At 38.7% G+C, this 18014-nt stretch overlaps 1 protein-coding gene across 4 annotated transcripts in view; it reads right to left on the bottom strand.

Annotated features, from left to right (window-relative positions):
* The window catches only part of NOL4 (nucleolar protein 4), a 152226-nt gene extending 135642 nt beyond the window's left edge, over positions 1-16584 (bottom strand). For all 4 annotated transcript variants that reach the window (XM_058832456.1, XM_058832455.1, XM_058832454.1 and 1 more), the window contains exons 1-4: positions 16498-16584; positions 5980-6091; positions 5357-5469; positions 632-764 (exon numbers count right to left, since the gene is read on the bottom strand). In XM_058832456.1, the coding sequence (XP_058688439.1) occupies positions 632-764; positions 5357-5469; positions 5980-6091; positions 16498-16569 (430 nt within the window). In that variant the 5' untranslated portion in view covers positions 16570-16584. The remainder of the gene's footprint in view (positions 1-631; positions 765-5356; positions 5470-5979; positions 6092-16497) is intronic.
* Between the last annotated feature and the right edge of the window lie 1430 nt (positions 16585-18014).

The following is an 18014-nucleotide window of genomic DNA, read 5'->3' on the forward strand; positions in this document are numbered from 1 at the left end:
TCCAAACCAGACTCATTTAACTTGCTATATAACAAGGGCTGAAATCAAAGACTACACAACTATGCACCTTCAATGCAAAATAGGTCAGTTTTATCTCTGACCAAAAAGTAGTTTGGTGTTGTAAACAAGAAGCAATTAACATTCAAATGTGCAATGCCGCTCACTATTTTCTTGTCTTTTGCCTCCATTTCTCCACAAGAATTTTTTTTCATCCTTTCTTCTGAATATCACATTCCTGTTCTTATCTCCCAAATATCCAGCTTTGGTGACATTATGCTCCCTCCTTGTGAAAACAACTTTCTCAGCTTTCTGGGTTGCTTCAGAAAGGTTTGAGTTTCATTTCCTTTTATGCCTGTGCATGGTCACACTACAGATATATATATATATAGAAACAGTAAGACAATACTATTTAACATATAGTGATCTAAGCACTCACCTGTTGCATAAGCAACAAATAAATTAACCTGCAAAATAAAACCCTAATTTCTTTTTCATGCTGAGATATAGGGAACATGTATTTCAAATTACATAATTAAACACTCTATGAAGAAAAGCAAATTCTAAATGAAAGCACAGAATGGGAAAAAAGACAAGGCAATGCCACGTTCTCTGTACAAAATGAGAACCTTACCATCCTGCTGGCCCTGGAGGTTCTGAGGACTTTGCATTCTCTCCTCCAGATTTGAGCTGAGGTCAGAGTTCACAGCTGACATTCTAGTTGAGTCACTCATATCAAACTCATCACTTTCTATAGAACTTTCATCCTGCAAATTAAAAGAGACATGTCAGAAAACATGGTACACTGTTCACATTATATGTGCAGTTCATTCTCTTCCCATTTGTTTTACTCACACCCAGTGTGGAGTGTAATCATGCTAAATATTTTTGTATAGGAGAAAACAAGGAGCACATCAAGAAGAGGAATGAAATACAGGGTTTATGTGGTATGATAATCTGACAAATGTAATTTGTTAACTATGAGGATACTACACAATAGTTCCATAGTATATTCCAGAAAAGAATTGGTACGTAGAGGCCCCATACCGAGCCCTTGTTATTCAAATTGGCTGAGGAGACATCCCTATATTCCCTGCCTGAATCCTTTTCTGTTTCCCATATGGAAGTCAGTAACCCTGTGAATGACCACTGTCCTGGTTTTGACTGGGATAGTAATTTTCTTCTTAGTAGGTGGTATAGTGCTGTGCTTGGATTTAGTATGGGAATAATGCTAATAACACACTGGTATTTTGGTTGTTGCTAAGCAGTGCTTACTCTAAATCAAGGACTTTCCAGTTTCCCATGCTCTGCCAGTGAGCAGGTGCACAAGAAGCCAAGAGGGAGAACATCCAGGACAGCTGACCTGCCCTGTCCAAAGGGATATTCCATACTGCAGAGCATTATTCCCTGTATATAAACTGGAAGGAGTTGACCACAGGAAGACTGGCTGGGCATCATTCAGTGAGTGGTAAGGAATTTTATTTGGCATCACATCTCTTTCTTGGGTTTTATTCCTCCTTCTCTGTCTCTCATTTCATTACAATTAGTAGTATCAGTAGTGGCAGTAGTAGTAGTAGTAGCATATTTTACTTTGTTTAAATTATTAAACTTTTCTCATCTCAGGCCCTGGGTTTTTACTTTTTTCTGATTTTCTCTCCCATCCCATCCCAGACTGGGTAGAGGAGTAAGCAAGCCACTGCATGGCTCTTAGTTGCTGGCTGAGGATAAACCACAGAGACTCACAGGAAGATATTTCCAAATGGCAACCTGACCTAGTAAGAATCCATGATCAAATTCCCTTGACAAGATGTCACACTTACACCATGTTAAAAGAAGCATCTATGAAAAGGAGAAAGTCTATAAAAGTTCTGAGCATCGTCATGACAGTCAGAGGCAAATAAAAGTAATATAATCACAAGAGAATCACTGCAAATTTATTCTACATTCTATATCTTTAATGTGATTTATCCATCAAGTCCAGTTACAGAGCATTTAACAGGGATGATAAAAGGGCAAAAAGTAAAAATCCTGATCATTATCCCCATTTATGAAAGAAAACAGTTTTAGATGTAGTCCAGAAAATATTCAAATACATATTTGACTTCAGTTGCTTCAGTCCCATTGAAGTTCACACATCCACTCATGGATTAGAAATTAAGTATCCACAGGTCTTGCTCTGGAAGTGGATAAGGCAATGTGCAAACCTAAGGCAATATATTTTCAGTAACAACTTTTCTGAGATGGCTAATCCCATTAAGAGGAAAAGTACTTGAAAGAATTTAAAGGAAAATATGGCAAATGGTTTTGTACATCCTGAAAATGTTTGAAATATTTTTCCAATTTATTGTTTTTGTACATTTTTTTATCAAAACAGGACAAGACAGGATTCTGACTATTTTTCTGGGTTGTTCACCAGAACTGACCTAGAAAAACAGCAATCTCAAGAATATAATTTACTGTGTACTTGTTGTGAAGTGGATACTACAGGTATCAATATAGCTGCTTGCTTCCTTCTGAGTGTTAGACATTTTAATCAGTTCCTCCACTGGGTCTCAGCAATGTTTCCAGCTTCCATGGACATTTCTCTTGTTTTCAGAAAGTTAGTTCCCTGCAGTAATGACTCATGCTAAATTAGGATGAAGGACTTCAAATGCCAGTCAGGAGCAAGAGTGGGACAACACACAAGGTGATGCTGTTCTGCACTGCCCACAGCAGGACAATGACAAACAAACACGGAAAAAAACATCTTGTTCTCATGGTTTTGTAAAAAAACAAATGGAAGAGTGAGGGCTTCTCTAACAGGCACCTGTCTGTCTAGCCTTACATAAGGCAGGAGCACCCCAGTTACAGCAGCAGCAAACACCCAAACACTGCCCTCACAGATGAACCCTGGTGCCCACCAGCCTCCTGCCCCAGACAGATAGGGCCGGGGCACATGCCAGATGGGTCTGAGGTTTAGAGAAAATGCACTCTGCTTGTTCAAAGAGCAAGACAAGAAAACAAACTCCCCCAAACCTTCTGGATTGCTGTGTCTCTGTTAAAACACAGGGATGTTTCTCATTGAATCCTGCAGGAACTAGCAAGCATCAGCTTACGTATTTCAGTTCTGAAGTTAGGCAATTTGATGGGCTCACAGAAAGGGAGCTCTGGCTGACACTTGCATAGTTATACAACAACACACATAGGCAGCCTCTGTTTGCCCACAGCACTGCAGAATACCTCCACTTCACTTCCCAAACTGTGTAAACCTCTTTCTGAATCTGCATGGACACATGGGCATGGGAGCAAAAACTGAGAACCACTGCAGTACAGCTCTAAATTCCCACACAGTGGTGAGTTCTCATTTTAGATGAAGCCTGTTTCCCTCTCATCAATGGTCTCAGCTTAAAAATGTGGAATTAAAGAGGAGGGAATTCAGAAATTCTCTCTCAGAATTCATTGTTAATGCTAGTTAGCAGTGGGATTCAAGTTTACTCCTGTCTCAATTCCACACAAGACTACAGATATGATTTATTAAATCTTTCCTACAAATCCAAGCGTGTGTTTTAAGTGCATGAAATAGTTTGAACCAGATGTCTTGCTACTTTGTACTACAACATTTTCACTGTCATTTTGCTCTCAGGGCAACAAATGCACAGAAAGGGGAAAAAAAAAAACCTTGGCAAAACTGTGCTTTGAGAAAAGACATAAGGATTATCTTGAGAACTATCCTTGTGCCCACTCTGTCCTGGAAAACTTATTATTACTAAAATATACAAAAAATTACTTTCATAAATCCAGAACTTTCCTTGTGCCCACTCTACCCTAAAAAAGTTATTATTACTAAAACATATAAGAAATCACTTTCATAAACCCACTGCTGCAGACATCTCATATACAAAACATGTAATGAAAGAGCTGCAAAACTGAGCTGGGCAGGGAAGTACCAAGCAAAGTTTAAGTCCTGCTGCCTCCATATCATTGCCACTGGCTTGTCAGATGAAAAACTGATTTAACAAAGATTTTAGTCATCAGACCAAAAAGGCTACACCAAAACATTCAGGCTACAGAAGCTCTGTGGCATGGAGTCCTGATCCAGCATGAGTGCGTGACCCTGCTGTAGAAGTAGTAATTTTCAAAGGGAAAAGGTGTAGAAATCAAGGAGTCCTTTAATTCTTAAGGCTACTGCAGAATAAAGCCTCTTCTCTCCTGCTACTTTACACTCTGCTTCCAGATCCCTCAAATAATCAAGAGACTCAATAGAAAGAAAAGATTACCAGGCTGTTTTTATGCATTAAGAACTTTGAGTTGGGGATCTCTCTCTACACCCTCTGCAATTAAAACAAAAGGCCAAACTGAAATAAAGATCCTGATATTTCTAGAAGAGTGGTGAAATCCCCCCATTCCAGGGACTGTTGAACAATTCATGAAATCTCTACCAGCAGCCCATATCTACTTATTGGGAAAAAAAATCTGGCTGACTCTCTACAAGTAAGAAGTCAGTCAGGGTCTTGCTATAATCCAGCTGCTAAGGTTGTTTTTGAAGGCTGTCTTTATTAAAAAATATATTAAAAAATATCCAGTAGCTGGACAGGAAGACAAAGAATAAAGAACTGGTTTTTGTCTGGCACATAGTTGAGCTTCTATTTGGCAGCTTAAATGGTAAATGAACAAACTTCTAGTAAAATGAAGTTACTACAAATAATTTGGTATATGCCTGTCAATTGATGAAGCACTTCTTGAGATCTGGGAACACTGAATAAATCAGAGAAAGCAAACAATCTTTGAGAAGAAATAAATAAAATTCAAGCCAAATTCTCTATGAAGATGTTTGATTCTCTACTTTTCCTCCTTCTTTTTTCTGCCTTTTTATTCAAAATTTAAAAAGCAACTCCCACTCTTAATAATAAGCTTTTTGCCTTGAAGTTTCCAACTGATGTTGCCAGAACTTTCATCACTGTAGGAAAATGTGTTGCATCATGGTTGCTAGCCTTGAGAACACCATGGCAGTCATTTCAGTTGTTTGTTGATGGTATTGGCTTCTGAAAGCAGCCAATGGAAGTCACTGCTGGGCACAGAACGAAGTCTGAAGAGAACATGCTGCCCACACCACCCTTTCCACTGGTCCAGTGAAAGAGCACCTTCAGGCAATTCAAAGTACAGCTCACTACCCCCAGTTACAGGAGGGCCATAACTCATGATAGTTTCTCTCAATCTGATTGCTTGAAAACAACCCTGCCTTGGCTTCAGACTGACTGTTTTAGCAACAAAATTATAAAGATGGGATCAACAATCATCTTCACTTCAGCTTCCTAGTGACCTCAAAGACAAGTACAAAAGAACGCAGGAGAACAGAAAAACAAAAGATTTCAGGTTTTACCTCATCTTGCTGTGAATTTAGTAGCTGTAGCTTCATGTGTTTCATATAAGCCATAGTAATGGGCATGTTGTAATCAATCATACTGGTCACCAAAGTTGGAGGTTTTCCATTATCTGCAAAAGAAAAAGTTATTATGCATTATATGTTAATTGTGGAGGCTATGTCAGCCTACTCTGCAGTCAAAGTCAAACAGTTATGTCATTTAGCTCTAACTTTTGCGTTTCCAAACGCTTGTAGGCTGTACAACAGAAGTCTCCCAAAAAAGAAGGAAAACCAAGATCAAACCCTGAAAACTGATGAGTTCTTCTACCCTAAATGACTACAGCCCATATACCCTATCTGTTCCCTATGCTTAAGCTCCCATACAAACATTTCCATAGCAAAATCAATTATTTCCTCCAGATAAAATCATCTTTCTCTTGAGGGTGTATATGGCATTACACTCCATCCTTAAGTGAAAGCAGAAGATTCACTACCTTCCAGCTTAAGTAAATGAGATGATCTGACTTACTGAACTGTTACAGTCTACCAAATTTATATGAACCCTCACTTAAGCTTAGAAAGTATAAATGGGTATTAGAAATAAAATTATTTTACATCCCACTATTTGACACTAAAACTACCTTTATGATCTGCTCCATCTGGGTTTAAATGCATCCTTTTCTGGCACTCTGAGCAGCTCATTAGAAATCGTGTCACCGCTTCTCTCGGTAGGAAGGCATAGGTCTCTGAAATCTGAAATTAATAACAAAATATAGATGTTATTATGTAAGCTGATTGAGCATGATTTAATAGACCTGATCATCATATTTCCAAATAAGACACATTATCTTTTAATGCCAGGTAGTACAATGAAAGCATGTTCAGCATACTATGTAGGATTTCAAGAAACATCTCTCCAATCTGCCTACTTATCATCTAATGGCTACTAACAGCTTGTACTGAACAAAATTCCACTTTATCAAAAGGGGGGTTGTTTCCTGTTTACAATTAATTTCAAATTCCTTCCAGCAAAAAGATTCATACATAACAGCTATCCCACTGTGGAATGGTATCAAAAAAGTTGAAGAGAGACCTTTTTTTAATAGCCAATACCAAAAAAAAGAAAGCACTTTTCCTACATGTTCTATTTGTTTTCTGTTGTAACAATACATAGACAGATATAGGATTTGATGTATTAGCAGCAATGAAGGTTGCCTTACTATTTTAACTTTGTACTTCAATGTTTTGTAAAAATATTCTTCTAAAGCTTGTGATTTTGTAATTTGGAGAACCTACACTATTTTTACTAATAAAGAATTTGTGAACCAGTTAATTTTAGAGACTCTGCTTTACCTGGCAATATCTTGAAACAACAGATTTTAGTTGTTTCTCGGTTTCAACAAAATCATTGTTTCTAACCACACACTCACAAGCAGGCGCCAGAGGGATTTTTTTTCTCTTTTGAAAGGGAGAGGAGGAAGCAATTGTAACTGGTTTTAAAGATTGCATTCTCCCCACCCTAAAGGATGCATCTCTCTTTAAAGACATTTTGCCTTGCTGAAAAGGGCCCCAGAAGTTGGTGCCAAGCTGAAAATGAGCCAACAGCATACTCTCTGATCACAGACAAACATCTCCTACTGGTTGCTTTAAGTGCATAGACAGCAGATCAAGAAAAATCATCTCTCTACTCAGTGCTGGTAAGAAAGCAGCTGGAATAATGTGCCCAGGTTTCCCCTCACAGTTCACAGCTCCCCCCCACACTTCAAGAAGGCTGCTATGAAGCAGATGGCTCTATGCCTGGCCATCATAGCAGCTGGAACCTAAAGGAAACCTTCAAGGAGAGGTTGAGGGAGATAGATTTCTTTCATATAGGTTATGAGGGCAAGAAACATCTAATTGTAGCCCACCACTGCCTGAAAGGTAGATAAAAATCTGTAGAGAAAAACTCTTTATAGCGTATAACCAGGGACAATAACAGTGGTGTCTTGGGACATTCAATCCAGACATCAGCAGAAACTCTTACACTCTGGTACAGTGGAGCAGCTTTATCAGATGGGTGGAATTTGATGAAAACATTCAAACTTGGATTTTTTCAATCCAGTAAAAGGCAAATCCATGGCTTTTCTGTGATTCCTTACATACGTTGATGTATATACACTGAACAGTGCAAGTGTTGTAATGAATCTCTAGCCCCTTTTTTCCCAACTATGGTGGCTATTTTACTATGGAGATAATCCCTAAAGAAAGACCAAGTCCCAGCAAGAGAAATTAAGAGGGTGAGTTGTTAATCTGCTTGTATTCTCCTACTGTAAAACCTACAGCAGGACTTGATTTCCTGTCAAGCATATGCTGAGATGCAAGTCTCAGTAGGAATTGAAGAAGAATGGAGATGGTGTGTATGAAAGTGTGGCTACAGAAAGGACAAGATCACTATTTAACTGGATGTAAATGGGATTACATATCGTCCAAATCACTTCTGCCCCTCACAAGGGTGCTAAGAAGAAAAGGAAAATCAGTTTTAACTTCCTTACACTCTTCCACTTGGCTTGTCACCTATTTAACCTGTCTTGAATCTTACATTTCCTAACACTCCATGGACCAAATTTATCAGTGGCAGTATTTTTGAAAACAGGTGGAGTTTAAATTAGTGTTTGGTGATGTGATGTGTGTCATGTCAATACACAGAAATGATGCACTATAAAATGGGAATGCAAAATATACCATCATGTTTATAACATTGGTTTTTAGGCTGTTTATTGTTGTTTTCCTATATAACAGAAATCTTACTGGGGAGGGAGAAGAGAATTAGCATAAAAGCAAATATTGTTCTGTGATGAAAATTGGCAAAGGTTTTTTTCTGGGCCTGAAACAACTTTTCTGAAAATTAAGGCACTAAATTAAGCCACTTTTGAATGGGAGGTCCTACTGAAAACATATTTTTAGATTATTTTTTCCTGTTTTTTATACCCACAGAACAGATGCTTATTTACCTTTCTAAACATGAAAACACTGGTTATATTCATGCTTTATGGAAACTAAAAAAAGAACCTAAAATCAGCTAGAATTTAGCACTGAAAAAATTGGAAAGTGCACATACACAGCAACCTCTCTCTTATAACATTTAACATGTTTAGCACTGTATTGAAATTAATGGAGCTTACCAATGGATTCATTAGCCCCCTGCATTTGATAGGAATGCTCCATTTATTCTAATCAAGCATCTCTGTCAAAATTCCAGTTCTGCTCAAACAAGATGAAATTCCTCCATGGAGAGAAAGCAAGCTAAGGCCCAGATTTGATAGGTATGCTCCACTGACTATAAGGGAACCGGGTTTTATGACTAAATTTGTCCACAGAGCAGATGCTCGTGTCTCCAACCTCCCACTGCAACACAGTTTTAAGGATGCCCTTCCCTAAATAACTCCAGATTTCACCAACTTCCTCCCCTGTTTATTTTATAATTTGAATCAATCACTGACATTCCTAGACTTCAGCCTGTATAAATTGGCATAACACAAGAGAAATCACATTAAAAGATATACATAAGGAGCATAACCCATAACATTCCTTATTCTTGCTGCCTGAGTATATAGAAAAGGTCTCTCCAGCTTGCACTGCCAGAAAGCTTATGAATTGTCTCCCCCCCCAGTGCAGACCCTTTTTTGCCTTTCATCTCTCCTTCACAAGATGCAGATAGCCACTTGCTTGTTCTGGCCAAACTCTGAACCAGCTGTATCTGAGAAATGCTCAACAAATTTAGCACAAGGCTGAACGTAAAATCTTATATTTCAGCTCTCAGTATAGTTTACCAGGTTGAGCACAAGACTGGACTGATGTAATTCATGGAGCTGGCTTGCATGTAAGTGTTTCAGAGCACAACTGGGAGGTCTGTGACACCTTCTTGACACCTTCTAAGTAATTACACAGAAATACCTGAGTGGTCTGATTTCATCAGGAAAAATTGTTTCTGTCCTTTATTCTATCCAAAAGAAGGAAGTAATGACTCAGTCCTTGCTGATGCTGTATCCCCTCACTGCCTTCAGTAGCCCAGCTCCTAGCCCTCTTCTCAAGGCTATTAGCTAATAAAAAATATAGCCAGACCATCTTTTTCAGTGATGTGTTATAAAAAAGAATATTTGATTGTAGGAAATCCATACCAAAAAAAAAAAAAAAAATTAAAAGATGCACATGCTTCTACATTTTAAAAAAAAAGTAAGCCAGAAAAAAGAAGTGGGGGATATTGCATTATTTACATCCATATTCTGACAAATCAGACTGGCATTTTTTTGGCATGACTTACAGGAAACTTCTTATGCACATGCCCATTCCAATCAAAGACCAATGATTGCTGACTTACCATACTGATAAAATTACTTGGATTGATTTAAAAAAAAAAAAAAATACGAGTGTATTTTTCTCAAATACATAAGCTCTAGAAATATCCTTATGGGATTCCTTACTCTTACTGTTTTTATTGCACATTAGTATATCTTCTGCTGCTTGTAGAGATCTAATAGTTATCATAGAGATAACTATGTAGTTATCTCATAACTAGATGTATTCATGGATGTATTCATGGAGAAATAAGAAAACCAGCAGATTCTAGCAGGTTTGTGTTTAGGCATTATGTACTAGATATAGCTATTATAGCCATATGCTTTTTTACATTGTAAAGATATGTGGAGATGAAACAGAACTTCCAGAGCATTAAGCAAAAACTGCAAAAATTACACAGGTTTTGTTTCAGCCTCAGAAATTACAGGATAAGGAGCAAGCATTTCCTAGCAATACAGCCCATGCACATCTACATATATTTGGTTTTAACTCTGAATTGAGAGGAAAATGAGTTGACTTGAGTGGCTTCAAAGTTTTTATGATCTTACTTCACCATTAACAAAAAGTCTTTGGTATATTTTGACATATATGACTACATCCAAAATATCACCCAGCAATGAAAGCCTGTCTAGGCTTGTTTATCAGATCCCATGAAGAGCACAACTAGTACAGGCAAGTAATCCTCTACCTGAGCATGTAATCTGATTTACATTGGAGCTAAGCAATGATTGTCCTAATTGTCTGTGAGAAGCCTATTGCAGTCCTACTGCATCACTACAGGCAGAGAAAGCAAGCAAAGTTTCCTTTATGCTCTCCCATACTTAGATGGTTTAGGTCCAGGATGTTGTGATGATGTAGCGTTCAGAGCTAAATTTTTGCTTGGAAAATTAACAAGTCCTAAACTGAAAGGCAGATTTTAGGACACATATGGCAGAGTAGGAAAGACAAGTGTGAGGAGAGGGAGTGAAATTTTGCAAGTGAACCTATTAACCTCTAAAGAATTAACATGGAGGATGTATGTGTAGTCTGGAAAATACAATGTGTCAGAATGGAGATTTTGCATGTGTTTTTATTTTTTTTAATTGAGGAGGGTAAAGAGGGGAAAAGATGATCAAAAGAAGACTACAAGAGGAGGGAAAGAGAGAGAAAGATAGGGATAGAGTGAAGATGGTAATCTGTCCTGGGCCCACAGCCATCAAACCAGGTGGCAGAAATTGGTTTCTTGATGACAGGAGGATGAGCCAGCCAAGGGAAGCCCTCTCCTTTCCTCAGCAAGAGGTCAAAATAGAGGCTGACATAGGAAATCAGATTATCACTGCTGGGAGTTTTATCAAGAGCTCACTACCTCGCTACACTGTGGGAAATGCTGTTCCCTCATGTGCTAAACTTGCACTTCACAGCTCCCTTCCCTTCTCTCCCCAAGCAGCAGAAGCTGCTTTCTGTGAGGGAAGCGATGGGAAACACCTGCTAGTGGGACAATTGCCAGGACACTGAACAGTCACCCTTTGCAAAGAAGCAGGAACAAGATCATAGAGTAAAAGTGCATGGGGCTTGGCTGTTTTGCCATGCACACAAGAATGGTGTGGATGCAAGAATTTAAGCATGCTAAAGCCCTGCACAAAGCTCAAGTTCTTCCACTTCCCCAAGGACAAGGTCTGTCCTGTACAGAAACCAGCCAAGCCCCAAACCTACTTTAGCGCTGCTTGATCAGGAAGGAGATGATGTTATCTCACAGTGCAACCTGTCAAAAAATTTCCCTGAGGAAAACACACTCATTGTGATATTCACAGGGGACTCAGAAGCACATTCCTGTTTTGGGAGGGAAAAAGAGTAACCCCTTGTTTCTCAGTCTCAGAAAGGCTCTTATTAGGCTGACAGGAGAGATGGGAAGCTACTCAAAATCTTGATCCAAAATCAATAAACATTAAACACTGAAACAGCTGGATGAGGCACAAAACCCCAGATATTGCCCCACATCTAAAAGACTCCTGTTAATGCCTCAGATGTTACACATTTATGTATTACCTATCTGACGAGAGTCTTATCTCAAGCCACTTTCCCTTGACACATTAGTACCTCCCTCATGTTCTACAAGCCTGCTTCTTCCAGCTCATCAGCTCAGTAGCTCTTTTTTCATTCATGGGTTGGGAGTCTTATTAACCAACCCGTTTCACCTGCTCAGACATGACAATCCTCACTCACAATTCAAGTTCACTGCTGTAATGTTCCATGGTTTTACACAGAGACTCACAGGCTCAACAGGGAGATATTAGATCATCCTTCATAGTTAAAATATTCAAGTAGAATATGTACATAGAATTAAAGGTGCTTAAGGTAGCTATGAGACTTACACACAGCTCTCATCTAGATGATGCACTTCGTTGTGAGAAAATTATCCAGATATAACATAGAAAGGTGAGGCACCGCCTCAATTGTTTAAATGAATGAAAATCTAATACTTTTTTTAAGGATATTAAAACTAAGTAAGGAAAATCAAATCTATTCTGAAATATAGGGCTTCATCACTTCATCTGGGTAGACAGTACCTACAGGCTGGGCGTGAGAGGTAACACAGATGTTTTAGGTCGCCAGCCTCATCACAGACCATTTGCGCTTCTTGAGAAGTGTAATAAGGCTTTTCTTTTCCTGGTTTGCACTGAATCACAGAGCTGTCCTGACAGTTTGAACCTGCTGCATCATGCTGCTACTGTAGCCACAACTTTTCCCAGTTACTCCCACTTCTGATATACCCCTCAGCACTTGTATTTAAGTTGTAGACACAGATGAATAGTTTAAATCAAGAAATGTAGTTCTACAAAGACATGGAAAGCCTGCTATGCGCTTATTGCATGCCTTTCCCAAATCTACCAGATGGGTTCTTTTCCTGAACACTTCTCTCCCCTGCGTCCCCATCCCCAGTTTGAATGCCACAGTTCTCCTTTCAGAGTGGGATGCCTATACAAAAATAACTCCCTGAGAACACAGAGTGAAAAGTACTACCCCAAAGCAAAGCAGTTCCTCTTAGACACTGAGGTGTGGCAGCAACTGCTGGCACAGATACCCCTGCGAGATCCCAGTACTTTCTCCTGACAACATTGCCTGCATCAGCATTTCACTCCACCTCCTGTGAGGCCCAGCAGAGGACTCAGAGGAATGCAGGACAAGCCTGGACCTCTTTGGGCATTACTATGTTCCCTTCCCCTGAGGAGCATGCTCTTTTCACCTTCCGCATCTTCCCAGTCACCTGTGCCCCTGCTGAGCCACCGGCCTTGTGTCACATATCCTGTCTTTGTGAGGGAATTATCTCCCAGATCAAGACCTTCAATGTTTTCCCTGCTTGTAAACTTCCCTGAGATCTGGGAAAATACCTGAGACTTAAAGCACCATGTTAATTATTCATTCAGTCTGGAATACTTTGGATATGATTTCAAGTTCTTGGTTTAATTTTACATATGTAAGCCACATCTGGGTTATTTTCTGGTATAGATCTACCTACAGTTACGCTGGCAAGGAGCGCAGCACACCAATCGTACCTTGTATACAAGTCAGGCACCTCAAATGAACAGAAAACCTGACAGTTTAACAGGACACTCCTCCTGTTCTGCATATTTTCAAGGTTACTCTCCCACATCATACACAGAGAGTTTATACAATTCCCTTCTGGTCTTTTAGTGTGCAGAGGAGAAGAGAATGGGACCTTATTCTAAACCTAAATATTGAAGGACAGATGCTTTCCTAATTTATCTAGAGGGTTTGTGCCAAAAATCCAAAAGTTTGAGCTTTGTAAATTGCTGCCCCAATTAAAATAGAAAGGCTCTTTCCAGTACTCTGCTCTTTAAGAGGTCTCAAGTACCACATCCTATTTATCTTCCTGCACAGCGCCAGTGTAGGAAGTTCCACATAAATCAATCAGTTGTAAAAATATCATGCATTTCCACACAGTTAACATAAACAAGGCAGTGCAGATTCCCTGAGTTTTTCAAGTGTTCTGAATACATTTTTAGAGAAACATTCTGATGTATTTTAGCACTCTAGCACCCAGGGTGACTCTATCAAAAATAAAAAAGGCTCCAGTTATACCAAATTTGTTACTCTATGTAAACACAAACAGCAGTTAATTAAGTCACCTTTGACAATTTAATTACCCTTCCAATCGTTCTTGAATGTATTCAAAACTTTGAGTGGAGCAAGTTCACTATTGAAAATGAGACTTACACAGATATAAGAAAATTAATTACTTAAAATCAATACGTTGCAATTCTCAAGGGCTGTGCCATTAATTTTTCTGAAATACTTAGGTACTGAAAATCCACGACGGTATTTATGAACTTGTTCGGGAATTTTGTGCCAAAATTGTGGTGCTTTCTCCCCATAACTTCTCTGTTAAAAGGTTTTGGTTATCCAGTGGGAGAACAGAAGCAATGTGATCATATGCTGGGGTGAATTACAAATAGCAATTGTAGCATACAGTTTGTGAACCACATTTCCTATAAAAGTGCTTCACTCAAACCATTTGGTGAATACTTATGCATGATAAATACATGCAGAGATCTCAGGGATGATTCACTTCTGACATGTGAATAAAGAAACAAGACTAAATTAATCTTGTTCCAGATTCACTTAATGAAATTAAACCCCACCAAAGTACTTCAGTTTGATTTATAAAGCTTTTAGAGTATAATGTTTTGGGAGACAGTTACCTGAGATATTACCCTTTTCCTCCTTACAGTACCACAGAGGAGGTAGATACTGCGTGGCTTCCTGGAAAAGACTGACACTACAGCTCTTAATTTTACTAAAGGCATTTTCATGGACAGGTCCAGTAAAGGACCATGCACTTCCCCAGATGGTCTGGTAGAGTTTGATGCCTGTTTACTTAACCTGACTTAACTATTACCTCAGAATAGAGGGCAAGAATTTGAAATTTGTTTCTTCTGGAGTCTTTTTTCCACTTTTTTTAATATATAGAAGTCTTTCAAAATTATATATCTGAATCCTGTCATGGGGAAAGACAACTCAGTGCCCTTGATAAATTAATATACAATTAAATGCATGCACAAATATTGCAGACTGATAATGACAAAGACTTACATTTGGGCATCCTTAACGATGCAACAGGCTCATGTCTCAATTGCAATAAAAGTTGACAATAGATGAAACTACGGTGTAGTTCTTCTCACTGAAGATACACTAGTCTTTCAAGCTATTCACAATAAACAAATTTCTTATCTGACCCGAAATCATGGGATTCTTACAGTAGTAATTATACTTGGCACACATTTGTGGGATGGTAACTTGAAGCGCTGTATTTATAGCTGACAGCATTCTATATAGCTGTATATTATTCTAAGACATTTGTGACCTATACCTCTGAGCAGCCTATTGAGGTAAAACAAAATTAAAAGAGAAAGGTCAATGGAAAATATCACTTTTCTAATGCTTTCTGAAAGAGAAGACAAAGTATCAAAATGGCTGAGGTGCCAGATGAAAATTAATGTAGAGAGTTTGCATTAGTTCACCCTGAAATAACACTCCAAGCCTTACAAAAGCACACACAGATGAAAGATGTCTTCATATGTCTGTCTTAAGGTCAATACCTCTGGGAACAAATTATGAGAAATTTTGCCAAGAGCTTATCCCACAACAAACCATGTGAAATAGCCTATAAATAAAATATCTGTGAAGGGATTCACAGACACAGAGAAAAGATTGCTATATGGGTGAAAAAAACAGTAATGGAAAAACAGCTGTTTCTTAAAATTGAATCAGAAACCTGGAGCTTCCCCATATTCTGGTGACCTCTGATGAAAAGCAGTTCACATAACTGCAGGCTGTTTTTAAGATGAAGAACTGTGTTTAGGGTGATAGGTCACCTCAGGGCCCTGTCCACAGCTCCATCCCACTGGGACCTGGGGGAGAGATGCCTTGGATGCCCTGCAGTCTGTCCTGGCTGGGTACCCCGCCCTGCCCCCTGGGGCAGCCCCTGGTGCTTCAGCAACTGGAAGCAGCCGGGCAGGGGGATCAGGATCAACATATGAGTGTGCCTGGCACAACCACAGCCCCACACATGGAGAGTTGGTCACCTGAATTCAGGCAACACCATGCATTTTAAGCATCTTGGGAAAGTGCAGCAAATGCTTCATTAGATCTCCATGAGGCAGTAAAGTGTTATATTTGTGTCATTAATCACAAAAGTTATTTATAGCTATTTTAAGACTGTACTGATGCAATTAAAATTTTAGAAATAATATTTTCTCTCTACTCAGCCAGTTTATGCAGGTATGGAATGTGCCCCCTCACCACTTTCCTTATTGTACCTAGTGGTTTTCCAGCCCATTGAATTTAGGACATTTACAAGTTTCTATACCATTAAACCATTAGGTATTACTTAGTCTGCAGCAATAAACTATAAGGCACCTTCATTTATATGCTAAAATACAGCAATCCATTTAGCCAAGTTGTGACAATACATTCTAAGTCTTCTTTAACACTTCGTCCATTTAATGGCAATTAATCAATACAGAGCTATTACAAAAATTGTGAAACCACTATAGAAATAGCAAATTCTCTTCTTGTGCCAGTGAGAGAATCTCTAGTGAAGTCAGTGGATGTGGCCCTTATTACACAGCAAATATGATTTCTAAACAACATGTTTCATGCATTAATGAAAGACCTCTGAAATCAATTTGAGAGTGAGGGTGTCAGTATGAATCTAGTTGGAAAAAAAAATGCCCACGAATCTCATGCCATGTGATTAAACCCAAATAACTCACATTTTTAGAGATAAATGTTCACTTTTACCTGTTTAGTTTTTTTTTACTTACTGCTTTATATGTTCTCTTCTGTCCAGCATGTTTTCTGATTTGTTCTCCATTGGGCCCAGTTTCAACATGCATGGAATAGATAATGTCAAAGAAATCTTCTACGACGGCCACCCGCCGTAGAGACAGCTTCTCATCTACACCTACTCCATCCTGAAAAGAAAAAGAAAGAGAACAGAAAAAGTAAGGGAGACAAGATGAATAGATAAATTATGATAATCATGAGACACATTGTCCTTTTTTAGAAGGAAGTTAAAGACCCATTAATATCTGAAGATCACCCATCCTGCAAATAACAGACAGAGTATTGTAGGAAAGCTGTATTATCAGAAGGGTCACATAGACCCTTGCTAGCATCCCATTTTTCCAAACCAGGGCATTTGGCCTCTTGATAGGAAGTGATCTTTCACTCCAGTATTTAAAATAAGAAAACAAAAAGTATCTGTGCTTCTTTCTCCAAATGCACAAACACAATTCAAAGGCAGGAGCAGTCCCAAACACATGGCACAAAAATGCATTATGTGGTTGTTAGTAAGGATGTAACAGCTCTTTTATTCTCCCATTCTCTTCCCAGCAAATCTGTGCCTAACATTTCATAAAGGTGTTTAATAAAAGTTTTAATTCAAAGAGATGACTGTAAGTATGAACACAAAAGAAGCTGTTATAAACAATTTGCCCCTGTGAAAATTGCTTGAAGACATACTATAATATGAGGAAAAGGAAGGGATGTTTTAAGTATTTTCTACTTTTGCACACAGATGTCCAGTGGGAAGAACTGGACAAGTGAGAACACCTAGCATCTGATTTTCAAAAGTGATAGTGCCACGGCAACTAAAGACTTCTGAAAAGAAGCAGCCCCCAACGTCTCTGAAATTAACCAGTGTGGTTCAGCTCTTGCCTCTTTAACAGAACCATCCACATGAGGTTTTGTTTGTTTTACAGCTGCCTATGGAGTCAGTTCTAATGAAGGAGCAGGAACAGGGACACTTATTTTTCCAGAACAGACATCTATCAAGCAGGCTGCAGTTTGCAATACAACACCAGTATATGAAGAATAAAGTAATAATGGCCAATTCACTTGTACTACAACACTGTATTCATATTTAGATCTTTGGAGGCAGCAATATAACCTAACATTCATGTGTATTTTAAGCAATAACAGTGTTCCAAACTGAGTATACTTTATAATACTATTACTGCTCATTTAATTCATGCCACAAAACAATTGACTTACATGGGCGCTTCTATGACAAAACACATGCAATTATGGCTGCAGTGACCAAATAAAGACAAAGATGAGAAATTAAAAGGTAGTTATTATGTATGACACTCCCACTTGCTGTCCCCTGATCATAACTTCTTGCTAACCCACTCCACTAAGTTTGCTGTATGTGGACAAACATGATTCATTTTTCTCACTCCCCCTATTTTTATTCCAGCCCACTTCAATTTTTCATATATTTCAAAGAAAGAACCCAAATAATCCCAACAGCAACAAAGAACCCCCCAGGGTGACATAG

Source organism: Poecile atricapillus, chromosome 2, assembly GCF_030490865.1.
Source record: "Poecile atricapillus isolate bPoeAtr1 chromosome 2, bPoeAtr1.hap1, whole genome shotgun sequence".
NCBI lineage: Eukaryota > Metazoa > Chordata > Aves > Passeriformes > Paridae > Poecile > Poecile atricapillus.